This window comes from Tenrec ecaudatus, chromosome 4 (assembly GCF_050624435.1).
Source record: "Tenrec ecaudatus isolate mTenEca1 chromosome 4, mTenEca1.hap1, whole genome shotgun sequence".
Lineage (NCBI taxonomy): Eukaryota > Metazoa > Chordata > Mammalia > Afrosoricida > Tenrecidae > Tenrec > Tenrec ecaudatus.
Genome location: NC_134533.1, coordinates 204631412 through 204654487, shown reverse-complemented (window position 1 = coordinate 204654487; position 23076 = coordinate 204631412). Strand labels below are relative to the sequence as shown.

The 23076-nt window shown below is 53.8% G+C and overlaps 1 protein-coding gene across 1 annotated transcript; it reads right to left on the bottom strand.

Annotated features, from left to right (window-relative positions):
- Positions 1–551: 551 nt before the first annotated feature.
- On the bottom strand, positions 552–8354 carry GLYCTK (glycerate kinase). Its single transcript, XM_075547474.1, has 5 exons — positions 8305–8354; positions 6017–6423; positions 5626–5777; positions 4858–5033; positions 552–4649 (listed from the first exon to the last, which is right to left on the bottom strand). The coding sequence occupies exons 2-5, from the start codon at positions 6382–6384 to the stop codon at positions 3780–3782; spliced, it is 1566 nt and encodes a 521-aa protein (XP_075403589.1). The 5' UTR covers positions 6385–6423; positions 8305–8354; the 3' UTR covers positions 552–3779.
- Between the last annotated feature and the right edge of the window lie 14722 nt (positions 8355–23076).

The following is a 23076-nucleotide window of genomic DNA, read 5'->3' as shown; positions in this document are numbered from 1 at the left end:
TTCCCTTTACAATTGCTTTTCATTTAAGAGTGTTGGTAGTGGTGTACTAACTCAACTGTGAATTATGTTTATGAGTACATTATTGAGCTAATACGAGAATTATACTTAACTGAGGCACTAGGCTCTCAACAAATAGAAATGCGCCTCTTGTCCTTTTTCTTTTTTTTACCATTAATGACTGCTTTTACTTAATTTACAAAAGTCATTTTTTCAGAAAGAAGCATAAAAGAACAAAACAAATTATTTTATGACAATGAAGTTTCAAGATTCATAAATATCTTTCATTGTACTAAGTACTTCGTGGTCAATGCTTTTGAGCCCTTAATATTATTTATATTTTTTAATCATTAAAATTTTTTTATTAAAATGATTTTTAAAAGAGTTGCTCATACAACTCTTATCACAATCCATACATAAATCAATTGTATAAAGCACATTTGTTTATTTGTTACCCTCATCATTCTCAATACACCGGCTCTCCACGTAAGTTCCTGGCATCAGCTCCTCAATTCCCCCCTTTCCCGATTCCCCCCCTCTCATGAACCCTTGATAATTTATAATTGTTTGTCATATCTTATACTGCCTGGTGTCTCCCTTCACCCACTTTTCTGTTGTCCATCACCCAGAGAGGAGTTTATATGTAGATCCTTGTAATTGGTTCCCCCTCTCTACCCCACTCTCCCTCCACCCTCCAGGTATCACCACTTTCACCACTTGTCCTGTAGGGATCATCTGTCCTGGATTCCCTGTGTTTCCAATTCCTATCTGTACCAGTGTACATCCTCTGGTCCAGCCAGATTTGTAAGGTAGAATTGGGATCATGATAGTCGGGGGAGGAAGGAGGAAGCATTTAGGAAACTAGAAAAAAGTTGTACATTTCATCATTGCTACACTGCACCCTGACTGGCTCATCTCCTCCCCGAGACACTTCCGTAAGGGGATGTCCAGTTGCCTACAGATGGGCTTTGGGTCCCCACTCTGCACTCCCCTTCATTCACAATGATATGATATTTTGTTCTATGATCCCTGATACCTGATCCCTTTGGCATCTCATGATCACACAGGCTAGTGTGCTTCTTCCATGTGGGCTTTGTTGCTTCTGAGCTAGATGGCCGCTTGTTTACCTTCAAGACTTTAAGACCCCAGGCGCTATATCTTTTGATAGCCGGGCACCATCAGCTTTCTTTACCACATTTGCTTATTCACCCGCTTTGTCTTCAGCGGTTGTGTCGGGAAGGTGAGCATCATGGAATGCCAGTTTAATAGAACAAAGTATTCGTGCATTGAGGGAGTACTTGAGTGGGGGGACACTGGACATTTCAATGGGCAACCATGTGTCCAGCCACTGCCCTGCTAAGGGTCCTTCCCATCACACAGACATAACATGCTCCTTGGCCCTGGCAGGTCTAGCTTGCACAGGGAGCCTGCAGGCAGAGTGAGCTTTCCCCTAGGTTCCAAGGCTGAATCCTCATGAGCAGTATCTCACCTCTGCTCTCCAACTGACCTGCTTTATAGACCCCCGAGGGGCCCAGTGTGGCCCCATTTCCAAGCCCAGCCTTGAAGAAGCCCGGTCTGGCTGGGCCCCAGAGGGTGGGCAGAGGCTGTTCAAGCCAGGTTCTCTCCTGGTCCTACAGCCGACTTGCTGGGCAACCCCAGACCAGCCATCTGGCGTTTCTGTTACTTGAGCATTCAATGAACAGGGTTTGGATGAGCAGACAGCCCAGGCCACGTGCAGAGACTGGAGGGCAGAGAGCGGGCAGCAATCAGAGGGCCTCCCAGGAATGCAGGGGGGATCTGCCCATTCGGTCAACATTCACCCAGCATGCAATGGGGCCCTCCAGTGTCCACTGGTGTGTTAGGCGAGGGTACTGACAATCTCTCTTAGGCCTGGCCCCCAGTGCCTGACCCTCTAGCACATGGCAGGTTGGGGGTCAGCTGAGCAAAGGTGTGGAGGGGTTGGCAATCCAGGTAGAGAGGCACTTGGAAGTCTGTCTGCCCAGCCAGAGCACCTCCCACAGCCTTGGAGCCCGGAGTCCCAGGCACCCCCATCCTGTGGGCATGGAGAGGGTACACCTCTACTCTGCAGGTGGGGGCCAAGATGTCAGCCTCTCCCGCTAGCCCTGCCAGCAGGGCCAGCGAGAGGGTACCAGAGCAGAGCCCTGGGGGGTAAAATGAAAAAAAAAATACTGCTCCGTACCATACCTGTCATCACTAAGCGGAGACCCAGGCCCGCAGCACACTCACCGTGCTAGGCCCCTCGCTCTAGCTCCCAGACGGCAGCCTACCCCGGGCTTCCTCACCCCACATGCTGGGTCAGCAAGCTCAGCTTGAGTAGGGCCTGGACCAGTCCCTGGCCACCCAGTCCCTGCAGACTAGCACAGGGCAGGGAGCAAGGATGCCCCTAGCAAGAACCCCCAGCACAGTCCAGAACAGGATGTCCAGAGCAGCTCAGCCCACGCAGGTGGGCGGGCGCAGCCCACCCTGTGTCTCTGGGTGTCTGCAGGCCTGCCCTCCCAGCATGCCACACTCACACCCCGTGCGGCACACGCACAGGGGACCAGGTGGCTGGCCCTTTGCGCTCATCCCCTCTCTTGCCTGGGACTGCGGCTTGAGGCCAGCACAGTCATGAGGACAAGCACCGAGACCGGGGCAGGGCATGCCTGAAGCTGCCAGAGGGACCGAGTCTAAACGTCACCAGACCAGTTCGCCTGGCCTCTCCTCCCTTCCCAAGCCCCAGCCTGCCCTGTGTGAACCCCAGGTCACAAATCACCTGCAAGGGACGTTGTGCAGAGCTAAGTGGGATAGAGGGACTGTCTGGGGGAGGGCAGGCCAGCGTCACTCAGCACCAGGGGGCTGGGCTGCGGAGGGGCACGGTGGCAGCGCCAGGCCTCGCTGTTCTCTATGGCTTTTTATTCCTATGTGATTCTACTGATCACTCATATAGGGATGGGAGCCGTGGCGGACGGTGGGGGCAGCCGGCAGATGGCGCCGACACTGAACACGGGCTCTGAGTGCCCCCTCCTCTGCCCAGCGAGGTCAAGAGCCCCCTCAGTGGCCCTTCCCGACTCCACTCCTCCCCAGATGCTGTGATAGGGGAGGAACCAGACTGCTGTGACCCTCACCGCTCTAACCCCCCCTCCACTGGAGGCAGCTGGGTCAGCTGAAGGAAGCGGGGGTGTTCTTCTGGGATAGGGCCCCAGGAGGCAACAGGTTGTGTCTCAGGGCTGGGAGGCAGGGCAGCCAGAGGTCGGCCAGGGAGGGGCTGTCAGGGGCAGAGAGCTGGCCAGAGGTGGAGGGGTGGTAAGCACCACCCTCAAGACCTCCTAACTGACGTTGGGCAGATCATGACAAGGATGCCACAGCCCTGGGGTGTTACAGCTGGACGGTGGCCAGTCTGCCTGGAGTTCTACCTCAATACAGAACGATGGGAGTCAATTCAGCCCACATACGAGAGAGAAAGAGGGGCCCTGCAGGGACAGGTGGACCTGGCACTGTGGCGGCAGCCCCAGCCCACTCTGTGTGTGTGTGTGTCCCTTAGAGAAGACTGTGCACACTCCACACGGTGGTCCTTTTATTCTCCTACATCTCCCCCACAGACACAGGCTGGGGGCTCAGCAGAGTGCTCAAGGGACAATGAGTGGGCCCTGAAGGCCCACTGCTGAGGGGGCAGAGAGTAGGGAGCGCTCCCTCCAAGGGGTGGAAAGTCTGGGTCAGCCCCACTGCTGGGGCCTGAGCTTAGCAATGCCTGGGGCCCGCCCGTCTCCCGAAGGCAGCCAGCATCACCTCGGCCGCAGGAGCAGGAAGTGGGTGTCCATGACATTGGTGCCCGTCAGCCCCGAGTACTGCAGGTGAGTCCCGCCCTGGAGGCGGCAGAAGAAAGTATGAGAGTCATTCTCGGCCATAAAGGCGGCTGGGTCCAGCCCCTCGGCAGCGGCCTGGCTGGCTAGCTCAGCTGTGACCCAGGCCCCGGCAGCCTCTGTGGGCCCATCCTGCCCATCCGTGCCACCACTGAAAAACAGCACGTCAACAGGCCCCAGCGGCTGCCGCCCTAGCTCCACCCCGACACGCAGTGCCAGCTCCTGGTTCCGGCCACCCCTGCCTGAACCCTGGAGCTGCACCGTGGGCTCGCCACCAGCCAGCAGGCAGACAGGACCCCGAGCCCCGGCCACGGCCTCCAGGGCCTCCAGCAGCCGCAGGTCTGGGAGCTGCAGCTCAGCAGCCAGCTGATGCAGTTCCCTGTCCTCTGCCCCAGGAGCGCCAGCCGCCCCAGCGGAGGTGAGGCGGGCCCCCGCCTCTAGGGCTAGCAGTGCGTAGAACTGGGCCACAGTTCTCACATTGCCCTGCACGGCGGCACTCAGCACCACCGCCCGGAAACCCAGCGCCTCAGCCTGCCGCTGGGTCTCGGCCAGTGCCAGCTGGTTGGAGCCGATGACCACGTTGAGGACGTGACCGCAGGTGTGTGGTCCTCGGGGGTTGGAGTCGGCCCGGGCCAGCACGGTCTTCACTGAGCGTGGCAGGGCAGCCCGCAGGCCGTAGCGGGTGAGGATGTGCAGGCAGTCCTGCACACTGTGGGAGCTCGCCACGGTGGGGCCACTGGCAATCACCTCCACGGGATCCCCCACCACGTCAGACAGGATCAGGCTCACCACCTAGGCATGGGGCACGGCTCAGGGCTCAGCCCACAGGGGTAAACCAACCATCCCTTGTAGGTCTATGCACCCTCCTAAGGGAGCCCAAGGCACACAGCCATGAGGATGCTCCTTGCCCGGCCCGGGAGTCCCTCCAAAGCCTTCAGCCAGCTTGACCTTGGAGGCTCTGGCAGGCAGGGCCCTGGTACCTGAGAGAAGGGATGCCCACCTGAGCCGGGTACGCAGCCTGCGCCAGCCCCCCTCCCTTGAGCTGAGACAGGGCCTTGCGGATGGTGTTCAGCTCCTGGATGGTGGCCCCCCGGGCAGCCAGCAGTTTAGTGAGCATCTGCTTCTCCTCCAGAGTCACGGGGGGGATGGGGGCGGGCAGCAGGGCCGAGCCCCCCCCTGCAGGGAGAGCCGGCTATCAGGGGACAGGGGACTAGAGGGGCCTTGAGCACTGTCCACACCAAGGAAGCAGTGCTGGGCTCTGGGCGCCCCCTTGTGGACATGCCAGGAAAGGGCGCATGGGCAGGGCCCCAACCCTGGCCACCTGGGCCTGCTTCTCAGCTTGGGGTGCTCAGGGCAGGCACTGGGAATCGCTTCCTGGGGAGCGCTGCACAGGGGGAAGCAGAGGCACCGGCGGGGTCTGGAGACGGGGTTTCAGCGCTCCTTGTCCCATTGCCCCACCCAGCTGTCTGCCCCACAGCCCAGAAGCCCCACACATGCATGGGAACACCAGAGCAGCAGCACCCTTGGCATGTCCTGTGGGGCATGGGCTCTGTCCTCAGGGAACCCCGGGGGCCCCTCATCATCCGTGAAGTCAGTTCAGCCTCAGGGAGGACCAAAGAGAGGGCCAGACAACCGACCAGGGGCTCCAGGAATCAGTCACCCTTACTCTCACACCTTGCCTTCAAGCCCAGGGGTTCAGACACTACAGTTTTGAAACACCTGCGACCTGGAGGCCCTGCCCCAACCCCTTAGCCAAGCCACAGCGCACCTGAAATGAGCACCAGCAGCAGGTCGTCGGCCGTGAGCCCCTCGGCCAGCTGCCGGATGGCCAGCGAGGCCCTGAGCGCGTCCCGGTCGGGCAGGTTGTTCTCGGCGCCCTCGAACACCTGGATGCGGCTGTGAGGCTTCAGGAGCATCTCGCTGAAGACCCAGCACACAAAAGGGGGCTGTTGTCAAGGCCTGGGACTTCGAGCTCCTCTCTGCCCACCCACCCCCACCAACTACTGCTCCAACTGCTCAGATAAAAAGCATGAACAGGGATGCCCGCTGGCAACCAGCCTGGAGCCAGGGCAGGCCCAGGAAATAAGGGACCCTGGGGGAGTGGGGGAACCTGACTCAGCTTGCAGTGGGGCCCAGGTTCCCCGCAGTGGCCTCCTTACTGCTTGCCGGCAAGCTCCACCGCAGCGCGGATGCCCCTGGGCACGCTGATCACGCCCTGTACCAGATGCTGGCCCAGCAGCTCCTCAGCGGCAGCCGCCATGCCCAGCACGGCCTTGCCGAAGCCCACCAGGTACAGGTTGTTGCGCAGGTGAAAGCTCCGGTCCCGCACCTTCAGCTGCTTGCCACTGGGGTCCACGACCAGCACCCGGTGCAGCATGGGGCCCGGCAACACAGCACTCACGGCGCTCTCAAACAGCTGCTGTGCCTGCTCCGGCAGAGCCATGCTGCTGGCCAGCCGGGCCGCCAGACCCCCCCAGGGAAGCGGCCGTACAGGGGCTCGGGCCAAGCCTAGCAGGGCTGAAGCCATGCCCCAGGATGCTCAGCACCGCCTGCTCCCCATGGCTGCCTAGAGGGGAGAAAAGAGGAGTGAGGGCCGACACACAGCCACACAGCTGCTGCAGCAATCAGCCTGGGCCAAGGTCCAGCCCAGGGAGACTTCCGGAGACCCACTGCAGCTTGGTCCCACTTGAGTCCTCGGAGTCCAACCCTGCCACTCTGCCATGTCCTCCCCTCCTGCAGACCACACGCTGGCTTCTGGACACTCTGCCTGAGTCCAAAGGTCCTGTTAGCTGAGCCCTCCTCCTGGGTCACCCCCTGGGCTGAGTTAATCATTCCTGCAGAAAACTGTTCCTATCAGTGGGCTCCCGCCCCGCCCCGCCCCGCCCCACCCCCTGCACTTCGGCAGCAACGCCCCTTTCTGGCACCCTGGCCTGGCCTCTTTGTCACGTCCAGGGCCAGAATGCTGTTGGTTGTCCCACCAACTGACCCCCAGCCCACTGCCCTCCAGCCTGTTCCATGTCTCTGGCTCAGGGGACGGGGCTGGGGCACCTGGGGAGGCTGGCTCTTTGTGAGGTGGCTGCCCCTGGGTGCTGCCAGGCCAGGCCAAAGCACTTCCCCAGAGCTCAGGGGACCCTAGCCCTCAGGTCAGCCAGGCAAGAGTTCAAATTCTGATCAGGAGCTGCAGCAAATCTGGCTCCAGGTGGAAGATTGCAGAAGTCCTGAGGGCCCGGTCCACAGGACAGACAGGGAAGGGTGCCCTTCCACCCACAAAAGCTGGCCAGACCCACCTCTGCCAAAAATACTTGTTTTGATAACAGAACAAGTCCTGGGTCACACCACACTTGAGCCCAAAGAGCCATTTTCCCCACTGGGCAGGGGAAAAGTTACGGAGGCCCTGAGGTGAAGGTCAGGGGGCTACAGGGTTTAGGAATAGCAAGTAACTGATATGCCAAAAGGCATACACTTTAACAAGTGCCCCCCTGCCCCTCAGCACTGTGTGAGGATCACATCAGCAGGTGTGGGTGGAGCAGGGGAAGGAACCTGGGGCCAGGGCTCCAGCTCCCACAGCTGTTTCAGGGGACTCTTCTAATAACCTCATGTTCTCTGATGCTGTCCACTGTTACTCAGGAAACCTGGCCTCCAATACCACTTTCTCTCCCTCACTAGTCACCTGGCAGTGATCAGTCCTGGGACCACCCAGCCTGCCCGGTTCCCAGCATTCTTTGTTGTAAAGGGAATAGGAGGGGCTGGGGCATGGGGACTGAGGATAGGGGGCCCAGCTCTGGCCAGGCAGGCCACTGGAGTTTGTTCATGGCAGCCTTCACATCGAGCAAAGCCTTTGGTTTGGAGGGAGGGTGCCCATGTCATACCTGTTTCCCAGATGGGCAAGGGCTCGGGGACAACAAAACCCAGGGCTGGGGTTGCCAAATCATATACAGAACACTGTTACAGGTGAATTTTTTTTAAAGAGTAATCGTTAGGGCAAATTTAGACGCGTGCTCTCCAGGTGACACCGTTTGCACTTTACTGCGACGAAACTAAAAGCGTCGGCAATGGACTCCATCCAGGTGCCACGAAAGAAACACAACTGGCTTCCTTAAAAATTACAAGCAAACGCTACGGACCGCGGTATGAACTCCTGTATTTCTGCTAAATTTGTGCAGACCAGTCTCTCCTAAACTGAACGCTCCAACACCCACCACCACGAAATAACAGGACCGGCGTTGGGTCCTCCCCGCCACTGAGTGGGGCGGGCCCGCCAGCACCTGGCCACGCCCCGGGAGTGACGTCACTGGCCGGTCGGGCGCTTAGGCCTTCGAGGGAAATAGCGGTGACCGGAGACTCGGCGATGATTTAAAGGATAAGAACCCATTGTCGCTCGGACCCGATGTCGCCGGGTCGAGAGCTAGTTGATGGAGTCACGCGGGCCCTCGCGACACGGACTCACCGCCCGACGGCGCCAGGCCCCGGCGTCTACCGCTGAACCGGAAGTACTCGTGGGCGAGCCGCGCGGAGCCCGGAAGTGAGCGTGCGGAAGCCCGGGTCGCAGGGCGCGCCGGTGCGCGCTGCCGCCTGAAGAGGGCGCTCGGGGTGCGGAACTGGTTTCTGGGCCCCGTCACGGGGTCGCCGCCGCCGCGTAGGGCCCTGCGCTTGGGTCCCGCTCCAGCAAACGACGGAGCGGAGCGGAGCCGAGACACCTGGAAGGCTGAGTCCACGTCGACTCCTCCGTCCTGAGGCCGATCGCCGGCTTCCCAGTCCCACGGCGCTCCAGGGGGGGTTCACGCCGACCGCGTTTTCGGTCGCCAGCCGGCGCTTAACCTTTGCGCCACTAAGGCGCCTGTCATTCCCTGCGTAATGTGGGTGTGGACCCCCACCTCCCCAACTACTGCTTTGCTCCCTCGTCCCTTGCGTTCTCCTGTGATCGCAGTGGTCCCATCGGTCAGCACATGGGTCCTGAGGACCGAGAGACACACACTGGGCGGAGCCCGCGGCCCCCAGTCACTGCCCCTTCCCACCGGGTTGCCCCTACAGCATCTCGGCCATCGAATCCATCTCTGGCGCTGCGAGAGTTCTGTGGTGTGACGCGCCAGCCCACTGTCAGCTGGCCCAAATGACCGCGGCCTCCCAAGCTGCCCCCGATCTCGCGTGGTTGCTCCCAGTATTCAAAAGGCAAGTCCTGACCGGAGCCCCCAAACACAGAGGAGCACACTGAGTGTGCTGACGACGCCCCCCCCATGCCCCCCCCCCCCGGGAGTTAACACAACAGACTCTGTGAACATCTGGAGACATCTTCCTCCCCATCCTGCCTTCAGGGACAGATCTCCTTAGGTCAGCAGTTCTCAGCCTGCGGGTCCAGACCCCTTTGGGGGTTGAAGGACCATTTCACTGGGGTCACCTAAAAAACTACAGGATCCCATATCACTCTTCAGGCGGGTCTGCCCACATGCAGATATTCCAATCTGGTGAGAAAGAGCTATCTCAACTTTTCCACCGAGGTTGGCTTTTTATGCATAGAGTTGCAAAATGTAGTGATGTACTTTACCTGTTGTTATATTAAGACTGTTACCCATGCTACATTATGCTTCAAGACAAAGTCTCATTTATTTTTAATTAGATATAAGTATTTCACCATATATAATTACATACTGTGTTTGTGATTCATCACTATGCTTTCATTACGTTCAATTTGTAACCATGAAAATACATCCTACCTATCAGATATTCACATGATGATTCATAACAGTATCAAAAAACAGTTATGAAGTAGCAATGAAAATAATGTTATGGTTAGGAGGAACATGAGGAAGGTTGAGAACCACTGCCTTAGGCGATCAAACCATGCCCTGGGCAGAACATGCTTTCCCCCCACTCCCCTCCCTGGTGCCCTGCCTCATCACCCCCTTTATACCAGAGGGCATTTTCTTCACTCACTCCCAGTGCCATCCTGCTCCCCCAGCTCAACAAGGGCTTCTAGGGCAGCCACCAGCCTCCTTGGAGACGAGATGGAAAGGTTGTGAACAACTTAAAAGTGTCATACCTTTTCCTTATGTCCTCACTCATCATCAGAAGACATTTCCTGAGTGCCCACCCTGTTGTCCAAATGAAGTAGAGGCTGTAATGAACAAGCAGGGGTACTTTGGGGTTGAGAAACTTACTCTGCTTTTGAGATTACACACCCACACTGCCGGTGGGAGTGCGAATGCCAGGACCTCTCATTTGGTGCCAGAAACATCCACAGATACCGTGTACTCTGTAGGGAATAGTCTCCCACACTATAAACAAGAGACTAACTGTAACTTTTTTTTAATCTGCCACTGTATTCTACCACCATCACCACCCACCCCCGCAAAAAAAATAAATAAATAAAAAGGCTGCTCACAATTTGGCCTGATTCTCAGTATCATGTAATTATCCTTAATTTTTGTGATCTGACCTAATTCCCCTGTAATCAATCCTAATGTCTTTGAGATTAATAGGGCAGGATTAGAGAGGATTATGTTAACGAGGCAGGATACACTGCAGGTTAGGCTGTGACTTGAATCCATCTCTTGAGGTCTGAAAGATAGAGGGACCTGACTACCAACAACAACAAAGAGATGGACAGATGGACGTGCAGTGACCCTTGGGACCCAGGCCCCTAGGCCGAGAGCCAGCAGATCCAAGGAAAGACAGACCAAGGCACTGGAGAGCACCAATATGTTGAGAGAAACAACAGCCCAGCAAACTGGTCTAATTCACATTTCTATATCTTTGCTTCTTTCCATTTTGTACATTCCACAGTTCATAACACTTTGTTTCCACTCACCTGTTTCAATCCCCTCAGTGTCCTCCCGTGTCTCCTGTTTCCCACTCTCCTTTCCTGACCCTTTCTACTTTGGTACTCGGACGAGAGTTCCTCTTTTGATCTTAAGTGGTTGAGTGTTCTAGGGCAGGTGAGAGTTCAGTTTCAGACTTTAAGGATGACTCAGAGTCAGTCTTGGGAATTCCCCCCTTTTCCGTTGACCAGAAACTGGTGGATGGGAGGTTTTCTTCCTCTTTCTCCCATTCTATCTGGGACTTGCAGTGTGATCTGTTCCACAGGAGGCCGCCGGGCACCGTCTTGTTCTGGTCACAGGGCTGTGAAGACGGGTGTTTGTGTGGTCTTTGATCGCCTGAAGGACATGGTATCCACGTGCCTCTTTGCTCCAAGTGGAGCGAAATCAATGATCACTCATTAGATGGCTGCTCACACGCTGAAAGGCCCCAGGCACAAGTCAGCCAAGTAGGATGTAGGACATTGTCTCTGTGAACTGTGTTGGACCAATTGATCGTGGGGTCCTTGGGGACTCTGGTCTGGATCCCCCAGGCTCAGTGACTCTGTTAGGTAGCAGAACAGGGACCCGGGTGTCCACCTAGCATGCGCTAATTCAGGCCCCGAGGTGGGGGGGGGGGATGCTACACCTGGATTGGCCTAATCTAGGACTGGTGGGCTTAATTCAGCCAATGGAGTCAACTGGCACCATCAACCTTGCCTCCTAGTACAAGGCCCCCAAAAGGCCGGAACCAGGAGACTGCACTTACCCCCAGCCAACCCCCACCCACGGCTGCTGTGGTCTCTCTCTCTCTCTCTCTCTCTCTCTCTCTCTCTCTCTCTCTCTCTCTCTCTCTCTCTCTCTCTCCCACCCCCCTCAGGTCACCACATAGGTGGGGTACAGCTCTGTATTCAGTTAACAGTAAAACCTAAGACTCCTTCCGTCCTTTATACAAACTCACTTGGATCACAAACCAGGCTTCAGCATGAATTTCTTTCTTGGGCGAAGCTAAGAACCGAGGCTTGCCAGCCTGCACAGCCCAGGAGCCATCTGCTTGCCAGCTGGGGAGCCCTGGGAGACACCGTGAAAGATGGAACCTTCAGATGGGCAGGCAGGGGCGTGGACATGAGAAACAGCCAAGTGGAGCGACATTTGGGCAAAGTGGGACATTTGGGACATCTTCAACCTCTGACAGCAGGGTGGGCTTGACCACCAGGCCCTGGAGAATGTGCTTTTCAGTAGCCGTCAGAGACGAGAGGCAAGTAAAGTCTCCAGAAGGTACTGGGCTGCGATGGTGCAGATGAAAATGATGATAAAACAGCAAGTGTTGGAGGGGATGCGGAGAAGTAGGAACCCTCCTCGATTGCTGTGGGAACCCCAACATAGTGCAGCCATTGTCTCAACAGGCTGATTGCTCCTTCAGAAAGCAGAGACAGAGCCAACAGCCACACACAAGTTGACGCCCACCCTCCCAGGTACACACGGCAGCGACCTCGTTGAAGACCCGGATATATTGGCGTGCACTTTGATTTGTCACAGCGCTGTTCCACTGCTTTTAACAGCAGGAAGGTGGAGACACCCTAAGTGGCCGTGGATAGATGAATGGATGAGCAAAGGTGGGGTGCCCAGCATACTGCTACTTGGGGATAAAGAACAATGAATCCCCCAAACATCGTAAATGTGGATGAACCTGGAGGACATTCCACTGAGCCACTCACTACAGAGAAACGGCTTCTCTTCTCTCTGTCCTGAAGTGACAGAGACTAAGGATGCTCCCTAGCGGTTACCAGGGACAGGTAGGAAAGACAGGGGTTACTCTGTAGTTAGGAGGCATCAGTTATTGCTGGTGATGTTGAAAGAATATCGCTGAATAAACGTGAAATATACAGGGCTTGACAAAAGTAAATAATACCACTACAAGGTACAAACAACATAAAAGGACCTGCTGGCAGTTTCTACGGCATAATTTGGAAATGACAGCAAAAACAATTCATAAAAAGATGTTCAAGGGGGCTTTAAAAGTTCGTAGAAAATAAGTCAGATGACTCCACCGAACAACAACAAAAAGTTCATGGGAAAGTTCCCTGATCTGTTAACTCTGATTGCCCACAAACATCTTGAAGCCCGTCCTCTGTGCACATACACGTGCACAAAGGTGTATCCAGGTCATTGCTGCCACCTTCTTGGGCTTATTAGAAACAAAGCATGCTTAAGCATGTCTCTGCGATCAGTAGGAGGACATAGACAAGTTTTCTCAGTGATAACACTTAGCTACTAGTGTGTCTCCCCCCCAAAAAAAAACCCACAAAGGTCCACACTGGGTGCTAAGGGGACCTGCTCGGCCAGCTAAATTCGAGGCTGAGGCGTCAGCTCCAAAGGCTATTGAGATTGTTTGGGGGGAGTCCAAAGGGACCATCTTGATACATTTTCTCAAAGAACGCAGGTTGATTACACCGCTGATTATGACGGAGTTTTACCAAAACAGAGCAGTGTGCACTGGTAAGAAAAAGGAGATACTTAGTAATGGAACTTAGCTGGAAGGCCCCCATCTCTGTGAGCCTGCCTCAGCCCTGCCGAGTCTCACATTGTCCGCTGTGAGAGTGTCCGGCTCCCTCCCTCCCTCCCTAAAGCACTCGGCCTGCACACCCTTCTGTCTCCTGCTGACTTGGTGTCCCTGAGCAACGCAAGGTCTGTAACCCACGATCTTTGTTAGAACAACACTTTGTTTCCCCAGCTTGCGCCCGTCATTCACACTCTGTGTCTGTCCGAAAGAATGGTTTCGCTCAGCCTGTGCACGTGTCCTGTGCGGAAGAAGGGGCGGGGAGACCGGCACTTGGAGGAAGGGTGTCCCGTTCTCCTTCCCCAAGCATGTGAAGAGAAAACTCAGAATCTTCCCAGTCCCCTGCTTTCTGTGACCTGGCAACAGCCACTGAGCAGTGCGGGTCCTCGGAGTGCGCACCCTACAATTTACTGGTGACCAAGAGGGACAGTGGCAGGTCAGCTGGGTGGGGAAGCATTTCTCTGCTGGCTGGGAGGCCCCAGTCAGTTGCCAGGATGGGGGTGGGAGGTGGGGGGGCGCTCTAGCGATTGCAAAGGGATGTTAGCTCCTGAGCGCTCTCCTCTGTATCTGGTAAGAGAGCTTCTGATCTGTAAAGGCCCCAAATCATTGGCCCCCAAGGGCTGACTGGCAGTCTGCTTAAGAGGTCTCATCTGTGGTGGGGAGGGGGAGCCTGAAGGGCTGAATCCAGGAGATTTCATCTGTGCCAGGGCCCGAGTACTGAAATAAGTCTGTGATGCTCATGTCTTGGTGGAAGAGCCTTTCCTGGGGGGCCCGGGGCTCCAGGCTGCCAGTTCACCGTGGTGGTGCCCTGAATATGAGTGAGACCTTCCGACTGGGGACTAGTTCCAGCCCAGCCATCTGCTTTGGGACAGTTATGCCAACACTGTCCTGTTTTAGAACAATTGTCTCCTGCAGTCCGAAGTTTAGTTACTGAGAGACTAGCTTGCCAGTTTCTTGAGAAAGGTCCTTTGTTAAAGCACCTGTGGTCAGTCTAAGCTTCACTTTTAAAAGGGAGCTGGGGCGTCACCCCTTTAGTCCTGTGCAGACACATCTCACTTTCCCCACTTAGAAAAAGTGGGTGCGGGGTGGGGAGGAGGCCAAGGAAAAGATCAACCTGTCGGTTTTAGCTTTACAACCTCAGAAACCTTGGGAAGCAGCTTCCGCTGTGTCCCAGAGAGCACCTTATGAGTTAAAATCAACTTAATAACCACTTTGATTTTAAGTCAAAATGCAGACATTTGACAAGCATCTGAGGAAGCAGAATTTGGATAGAAAGGAAAGTTAAAATCAATTTCAGTAATATCCGGTAATGCATAAAAAAATTTAAAGTCTTTTAAGTGGTTTCCTAATATTAAAATTAGGTTAATGAATATTTGCCATAATTAAGAAGATTATATAGTTCATAAATATACTGATATGTAAACATACATATCTTCTAAGTAGTATGTTCATTTTTTCCTAACTGTAAAGAGTTATTATAAGAAGTATACAGGAACAATGACTGAAGAACTCATTGTTAAATATAACTAAAACTTTACCTGTCTGAAATTTTAATTAATAGTATTAACACATAGTTAAGTTTTAGGCCATGAAGAAACATTTGTTACAAAAACAAACAAACAAAACACATTTGTGCAAAGGGGTTCCCCAGAAAAGCCTGAAACTGTGCTGGGTGGACTGGGGCTTTTGTAGTACGCACTCCCCGGCCCTCCCTTAGGTGAGCATTGAGCAACGTGATCTGAGTTGGTGCATGCAGTGCCCTCGCCTGGGAAGGATCTTCTGGTCATAAAAGCAGTTTCACTCAAACCTCATTCTTTGTGATGGCCAATTTAAGAGACTAGAGTCCACCTGTGAAAGATGGTTCCTGCTCGGGAAACACACCGCAGAAACTGCTGTGATCCCGAACACATCTTACAAGGACAGCACTATGGGAAAACTCAAGTGCACGAGTGGTTTTCTCCTTTCAAGAAAAGACGATATATCGATTGATGACAAACCTCCTTCCACATGTCTGTCACCTTGTAGTGCATTTGGGGTTCGTTCCACCAGGTCAGACTAATAATCAAGCTTTTTATTTGGAGTTTCTGAAAAGATTGTGTGACAGTGTGCAACAAAAATGCCTAATTTGTAGCAGACGGGAGACTGGTTTTGCCACAATGAAAATGCACCTGTTCATGCAGCCATCTCAGTGCACCAGTTTTTGCCAAAAAACAGCATGTATCCTGTTAGGCTGCGTACTTTAGAGAAACAAATCCACAGAAACATGTATAAGAGAGAGTTTTATATAAAGGTTAAGTGCACATCAAGAAAACATCCCAACCCAGTGCTGCCCAAGCCCACAAATCCAACATTAGCCCATATGTCTGACACCAATCCACAGAGTTCTCCTCCATCTCACAAAACACGCAATGATGCTGACTGCAGGAGGAAAGCTGAGTCAGTGAAAGTGTAAGCATCTCAGCGCTGGCAGGGGTCTCCACATGGCTGCGCCAGCACCCAGGGCTGCATCGGAGTAGGTCCAGGCAGCTTCTTGGGGATGTCTTGCAGGAAGTGAGCCTTACAAGCTGAAGTAGGGAACTGGTAAAGCACCCTGGTCCAACTATCAGAGAGCAAGAGAATCGAGAACTAGAAAAACTAGGCTCACCGAGCCATTTATCGCTCCACCCTTCAATTAACCCCACATGTGTTTATCGGCCAGGTTAGCAAAATAAATTTTAACTATCTCACCTCCCTTGCCCCAAGCACATTATTCACCTGACCTCGCTCTGTGAGATTTCTTTTTGTGTCTGCAAATGCAAAGGGACCTGAAAGGACAGCGATTTAATGACCAGAAGAGGTGAAGGAAAAAATGAGGGACGTGCTGTCAGCCATCTAAACAGATGTTTGAAAAATGTTCCCCATACTGGAATCGCAGATTTGACAAGTGTATGAAGTGTCACGGAGAAGACTTTGAGGGTGATAAGGTGGTTTTGTAAAGAAACATAAAATACATAACTTTTGGGGGGTTCTATTTGGGGAGGGGTACCTCCTTGTGTTACTACTTTAGATCCCTCTTTGAATGGTCTGATCTCACCAGCCCTTTGGTCTCAGATAGCTGCTGCTGCGGTGCTTCTGCAGTTTGGCCTGAGGACAGCGGGAACCCAGTCCACCCACGAGGTCATGGAGACGTGCAGGAGCGCTGTTAGAACACTGTGAGTGCCGGACACACTGTCTGATACTTTCAGCCAACAGACATTTATCAGATTATGTAGCAATACTATTTTACTTACCCGCATGTGAGTGTGTGCAAGTAGATAGATGCACACACATCTATGTGACTATGTGCACATACAGGGGCTTCAGAATGCTGTGGGAAGAGAATGAAATTTTGCCACCATCCTGTGTACCCCCTGGTACACTCGGATGTATAGTGAAGCGTGCGGCAATTAGAGCACCTCCGTCGTCAACCCCAAACCAGGCAGCTGCCTTCTTAGTGCAGAACTTCTGGTCTTGATGGTCTGCTTCTTCTCACCCTAGCCTTCACCGTCTGCTACACACCACCACCACCACCACCACCATGACCACCACCATCCCCCCAGGCATTCTGTCCCCAGGCCTCACAAAAGAGTTTGTACCAACTTCAAAGAACCAAGGGGCCAGAGAGCTCACTTGTGAGGGGCCTCCAGGGTCAGCTCTGCAGGTGAGCTTGCAGCCAGGTCTCAACCAGCACCCCTAGCAGCGCCCTGCGCTGCAGTGCTTGCCACTTCTCTGGGTCCATCCAAATGAGGGACTCTGGGAAAACCACAGGTGTTGTGCTAGGGTGCAGACATGCAGAAGACTCCGTGGGAGGGAAAGGGGAGGCAGTCAAGGGGCAGGTACAATGGAGGGGCTGGAGTAAGGGCTGGCAAGCACCTGGTGCTGTTTCATTCAGGAGGACGGGTGGGACGAGCACCCCCACTCTCCAAGGAGCGGTGGAGCAGTGATTGACAGTGACTGATAACAAAAAGTGTGGATGGGCTGCTGCTGATGGTGGTCTCGCCCATGCAACTGGGACTCACTGTCCCTGTAGGACAGGGCAGAGGTGCCCATAGGTGTGCTAAGCTGGGAGCTGGGCAGGGCACCAGGACTCCTCTGGAGCAGCTGGCGGCTGCAGACAGTAGGCCTTTCCTGTGACAGCCAGGCTGGTAAGCCCTGTGCCCTGGAGCTCCTGACACAGAGAGCACGGAGGCAGCGGCCCGGCCTGGCCCGGCTCCTGTGGACTTCCCAGCGTGGACAGCCTCGGTGTTACCCCTGTTTCTTCACTCGGTTTAGTATAAAGTACTTGCGTTGCTCTTCTCCGAGAGGTTTCCCGCCTTTGGCAGTGTTTACTCTATCGGCTTCCCGGAGAAGGTTTTTAAGCCTCCTGATAGAGTTCCTTACTTCCCCGGCGAGAGCGTGCAGGACAGGACATCAGGGGGTGGGGGAGAGGGTGGGTTGAGGAGGGGTCGGGGAAGGCTTCAGGCAGCTCCTCCTGGGTCTGGGCATCCAGGCTTCTCTGAGAAGACCCCAGGAAGGAGCTGCCTGTCAACAGTGGGCTTCACTCCCTGTTCCTTGCCCCTGGTAGAACTGAAGCATCCCGGGCCCCTCGGATTCTTAGAGGCACATTATGGAACCACGGAACCAGCCTCGGATTCTTAGAGGCACATCACGGAACCAGCCTCGGATTCTTAGAGGCACATCACGGAACCGCTCAGAACCTCTGTCTTCAGCATGGGACCCAAGCTGTGAAGAGGACTAGCTTAGTCAGTGGGCTAGGTGTTGGATTGTAGCTGCTCTGTGGGAGGATGGCCCTCTGTGCTCCCTTGGAGAGTCTCGGGGGCAGTGCGGCCCTGTCCTGCAGGGTTGCCAGGGGTCCACATCGACTGGGCAGCGTGCGTCTGGTTTCTGAGTGTTTGAGACCCACGGGGCAGTGCGGCCCTGTCCTGCAGGCTGATGGCAGTGCGTCTGACGGGAGCTTTCAGAAGAGCAGAAATGTGCGGCTCGACGGGTCCCGGCCCAGGGAGGTTAATGTGTCCTAAAGCAGACGCTCCAGGCTCTTAAAGTACAGCAGAGGGGTGCTGAGAAACAATACAATTTGTGAAACACCTTACAGGAATCTGAAGCACCAAAGCACAGAGGGGGTGTGTGTCTGTGCTTACCTAGTAAAATGGCGGGCGGGGGTGTGTGTGCTTGTCTTTGATAAGGAGCCAAGGTCAGAGAAGACACAAGAGACACTGCCTCACTCTAGTTAGTAGAAATCAGGGAAGTTCATCACAAAATAATTGCCAACAAGTTCTATTGCGCCCCTCCCCCTGCGCCCCTCCCACTGCCATTGAGCAGCATGGCCACCCTGCCAGCCTGTGAAGAACCTCCCCATGGAGCTCCCCAGGGGCCACTTCACCGCCTCAGAGGGCTGGGAGTCTCAGACCAGCAGTCAGACACTGGACTTGCTGTGCCACGGGGCGGGCGCCTCCTTCATTGTCTGGAAACTCTGACAAAGCCGAGACAGAGACATGACAAAGGGAGCCCCTGAAATGAAATGGGTCCTAGGATCCCCCTCTTTGGAGTGCAGGCTGCACAAGCCTTCTTAATCCCCTCTTGGGCGAGAGGAGAGCACTCCCTCTGTGTTTCTGACCCCCCCCCCCATTGGCTAAGGACAGTTGCAGTCTCATGGGTGTCCAGCCACAGGTCAAAGCAGAAGTCAGGCTGTGGGGGAAGGGGAGCCCCACTCCGGACCCAGTTCAGTCAGTTCCCTGATCACCGACACCTCTGTCTTAGGGAGTTTTGATTATGCAAATGTTCTGCTCTGCAGTCTTCAAGTTCTTAATAATTTTCAAACAAGGGGCCCCCCCCTTTATATATTCCACTGGGCCCGTAAATGAGGTAGCCGAGGGGCACCTCTCCACCCCCAGGAAGATGCCCTCTCTCACACCGACTTCCTGGTCAGGAAGTCTCAGGACCCCACAAGGGACACCACTGAGTGGACCCCCCTTAGCAGTGCCACATATGGGGGCAGGGGGGTGCCACGTGATTCCCCGGCTTCCATGAGAAAAGCTGGCCCACCCTTTCACCACAGGCATGTCACCGCCTTTTCTGATTCATTGTGGCCCTACAGGACAGGGACAAACGGGGCCTGTAGCTCCCTGTGGACATGGACATGGACATGGAGAGACTGGTCCTTCTCTGGAGGAGGAGCTAGTGCCCTCCATCTGTGAGGCCCGCCACCACCCCAGGGGGACCACCAGGACACCGCCTGGGCTCTCTGCCACTGTCACAGAGATGCAGGTGTCCGGCAGTAGCAAACAGACGGACTCCCTCACAGTTTAGGAGGCCAGGTTTAATTTGGGGCTCCAGTCTGAGGAACAGGCAATGTCCTCTCTGTAGCCTCCTCCCTCCAAGACAGGCTTTGCTACTGCTTGGCACTCAGCATCTGGCAGCTCAGCACCCCTCCCCTGCCTCCTCTCCGCCCCCCGCCGCACCCCCAGCTTCCTTCATTTAATCTCCTCAACGCCTCCAAAGAGGTTCACTCGTGAGACGCCCTACACAAACCCCACCTCGTGAACATCACCAGGACCACCCACTCCCAAGTGGGATGATAATCACAGACACAGGAGTAAGGCTATGCGTGGTTGCTGACCACAGGTCTGAGGTTTAACCCATCATCCACCCCTCCTGGGGATGGAGGAGGCTGTTTGGTCCTGTAAAGATTTAGAGTCTCAGAACCCCTGTCTACGGTCTACACTGTGTTCTGAACCTGTAGGTTGAAACCCCTTTGGGGGTCAAACGACTCTTTCCCAGGGATCAGGATGGCCTGATTCATGACAGTAGCAAAATGACAGTTCTAAAGTAGCAACAAACATAATTTTATGCACTGACATGATAGGGAGGCCTGAAGGGCAGGCCCCATTGCCAACTAAGTGGACAGCCCACCCTCCGCCCAGAAGAATTCGCTTCAGAAGACAGCACTGATGCTACAGCTCAAGGAGAGGGACTTGTCTGATCAGAGCACACAGAAGCCAACAAGGGGGGAAAAAGAGTGAAGCACATCCTGGCCGCCAAGCCCTGAGGACAATGTTCCTGCTCAGAGCAGCAATGCACAGAGACGACCACAGGGCCATCCCCACCACTGGACACAGCATTCCTGACTGACCCATAACATCATTGGGGACAACACTAGAGACACACGGGGGAATTGTGCCCGCCCTGAGCCCACTATGCCAAAGTCAGCCTCTGGGGACTTGCAGGAGAGCCGGGGGGAGGGGAGGGCAGCAATGAAGTCCCAGGGATAGATGTGGGACCCCACATGGCACCCCATCAGACTCGACTGGAAAGCACAACAAAAGTGAAGCACAACAAATAGACCCTGAACTATTTATAGGGTTTGTGTGGTTGTTGTAGCTATTGTTTTACTTTCTATCGGTCTCGTGATGGTGCACATGGTTGTTGCTGCATGTCTAACTGGAAGGGATAAGTGGGATAAGCAAGCCAGAAGAAAGAACAACAGGATGACAGTTCTGGGGGACATGGGAGACTGGGAGGGGGTGGGAAAGGAAGTGGGTGTTAACAAACCCAGGGACAAGGGAACAACAAGTGACCCAAAATCAATGGCAAGGAGGATGTGGGAGGCCAGGCAGGGCTGGATCAAGGGCAATGTAACCGAGAGGAATTCCTGAAACCCAAGTGAAGGCCGAACATGATAGTGGGACAAAAGGAAGGTACAAAGAAATAGAGGAAATAACTAGGAGGCAAAGGGCATTTATAGAGATCTAAATACAGGCATGTACATATGTAAATATATTTATATACAACGAGGAGTAAATAGATCTATGTACATATATTTATAGGTTTATTGTTAAGAAAGCAGATGGACAGGGGGCCCCTACTGAAGTACTCCCTCAACACAGGAACACTTTGTTCTAACAATTCGGCAGTCTGAGATGCTAACCTTCCTGACACAATTGCTGAAGACAACAGGTGCATAAGCAAATGTGGTGAAAAAGCTGATGGTGCCAGGCTACCAAAAGATATAGCGTTTGGGGTCTTAAAGACTTGAAGATAAACAAGTGGCCATCTAACTGAGAAACAATAAAGCCCACATGGAAGAAGCATACCAGTCTGTGTGATCACGAGGTGTCAAAGGGATTGGGGATCAGGCATCAAAAAATATATATAATAACATTGTGAATGAGGGGGAGTCCAGAGTGGGGATCCAGGACCCATCTGTAGGCAATTGGACATCCCCTTGCAGAAGGATCGTGGGGAGGAGATGAGCCAGTCAGGGTGCAGTGTAGCAATGATGAAACATAAAAATTTTCTCTAGTTCTTGAATGCTTCCTCCCCGCCACTATCAGGATCCCAATTCTACTTTACAAATCCGGCTAGACCAGAGGATGTACACTAGTACAGATAGGAACTAGAAACACAGGGAATCCAGGACAGATGATCCCTTCAGGACCAGTGGTGAGAGTGGAGATACCAGGAGGGTAGAGGGAAGGTGAGGGAGAAAGGGAGAACTAATTACAAGAACTAATTACAAGAATAATCTCCTCCCTGGGGGACGGACAGCAGAGAAGTGGGTGAAACGAGACATCAGAGGGTGTAAGATATGACAAAATAATAATAATTTATAAATTATCAAGGGTTCATGAGGGAGGGGCAAGCGGGGAGGGAGGGTAAAAATGAGGAGCTGATACCAAGGGCTCAAGTAGAAAGCAAATGTTTTGAGAATGATAATGGCAACAAATGTACAAATGTGCTTGACACAATGGATGTATGTGTGGATTGTGATAAAAGTTGTACAAGCCAATAAAATGATTTAATTTAAAAAATAAAATAATGTTATGGTTGGGGGTCACCACAACATCAGGAACTGTATTAGGCATTAGGAAGGTTGAGAACCAATGGCCTACAGTCTGAACCGCCTGGGGGATGGTGGGGATTTCGGATAATTCCATTCACAACAGCAGGGCAGTACAGTTCAAGAGTGGCCTGTGCTCTAGAAAGTGATGTGAACTAGTCATTGGCTTCATTGCCCCCAAAAAAGAGATGTCCTCATCTTTCAAACGTATGATTTGATCATCAAAGCCAACGCACTGCCCTCAAGTCATGCAGATTCACAGGGATCCTACAGGGCAGGGAGACAGAGCTGACATTGTGGGTTTCTGAGACTGGAACTCTTCACAAGGGTAGATAGTCTTTCTCCTGAGGAGTGGCTGGTGGTTTCAAACCGCTGACCTTGTGCTTAGCAGCTCAGTGTGCATGTGGCCCTCTATGCCGCCAGGGCTCCCTTGGATTCTCTGGGGGAGGAGTCACTGCTACTTCTGGTCGACACCAAACAATGACCTCCTCTCCAGGCTGTCATGGCCAGGGAGCTCCTCTTGGTGGTGCAGATAATGAAGGAGTCCTTCGGCAAATGGAGCGAGCTTTCAGGTCAAAAGTCATGACAGGTGAGCAAGTGTGACACTTAAGATGTGGCCGGCAGGTTGCAATTGTGTGTTGCCTTGTGTGCATATGTCTGCACAGCACACACACACACACACACACGCAACTTTCGCCCCAAGGAGCCACCAGACCGGTCATTTTGAGAAGACCCTTGTGAAGTTAACCAAGCCCGTTCCAGCGCTCACTCCCCTCCCACATGCATTGTTTGCTCCCTCAAAGCCCTCCCCCTCCGCATCTCTCACCCCCACATCCCTTCCTTCTCTGTAAGCCCTTGCATCAATTCTTATCTCTGTGCCTCGACTGGAAAACTCAACAGAAACAGTAAAAAAACAGAAAAAAATAAAGTGGTAGGGATAGAATAATAATACAGAGGGAAAATGCAAATAGAGGGTAAGAAAGACAAGACCGCTGTGAAAATTTAAAAGGCCAG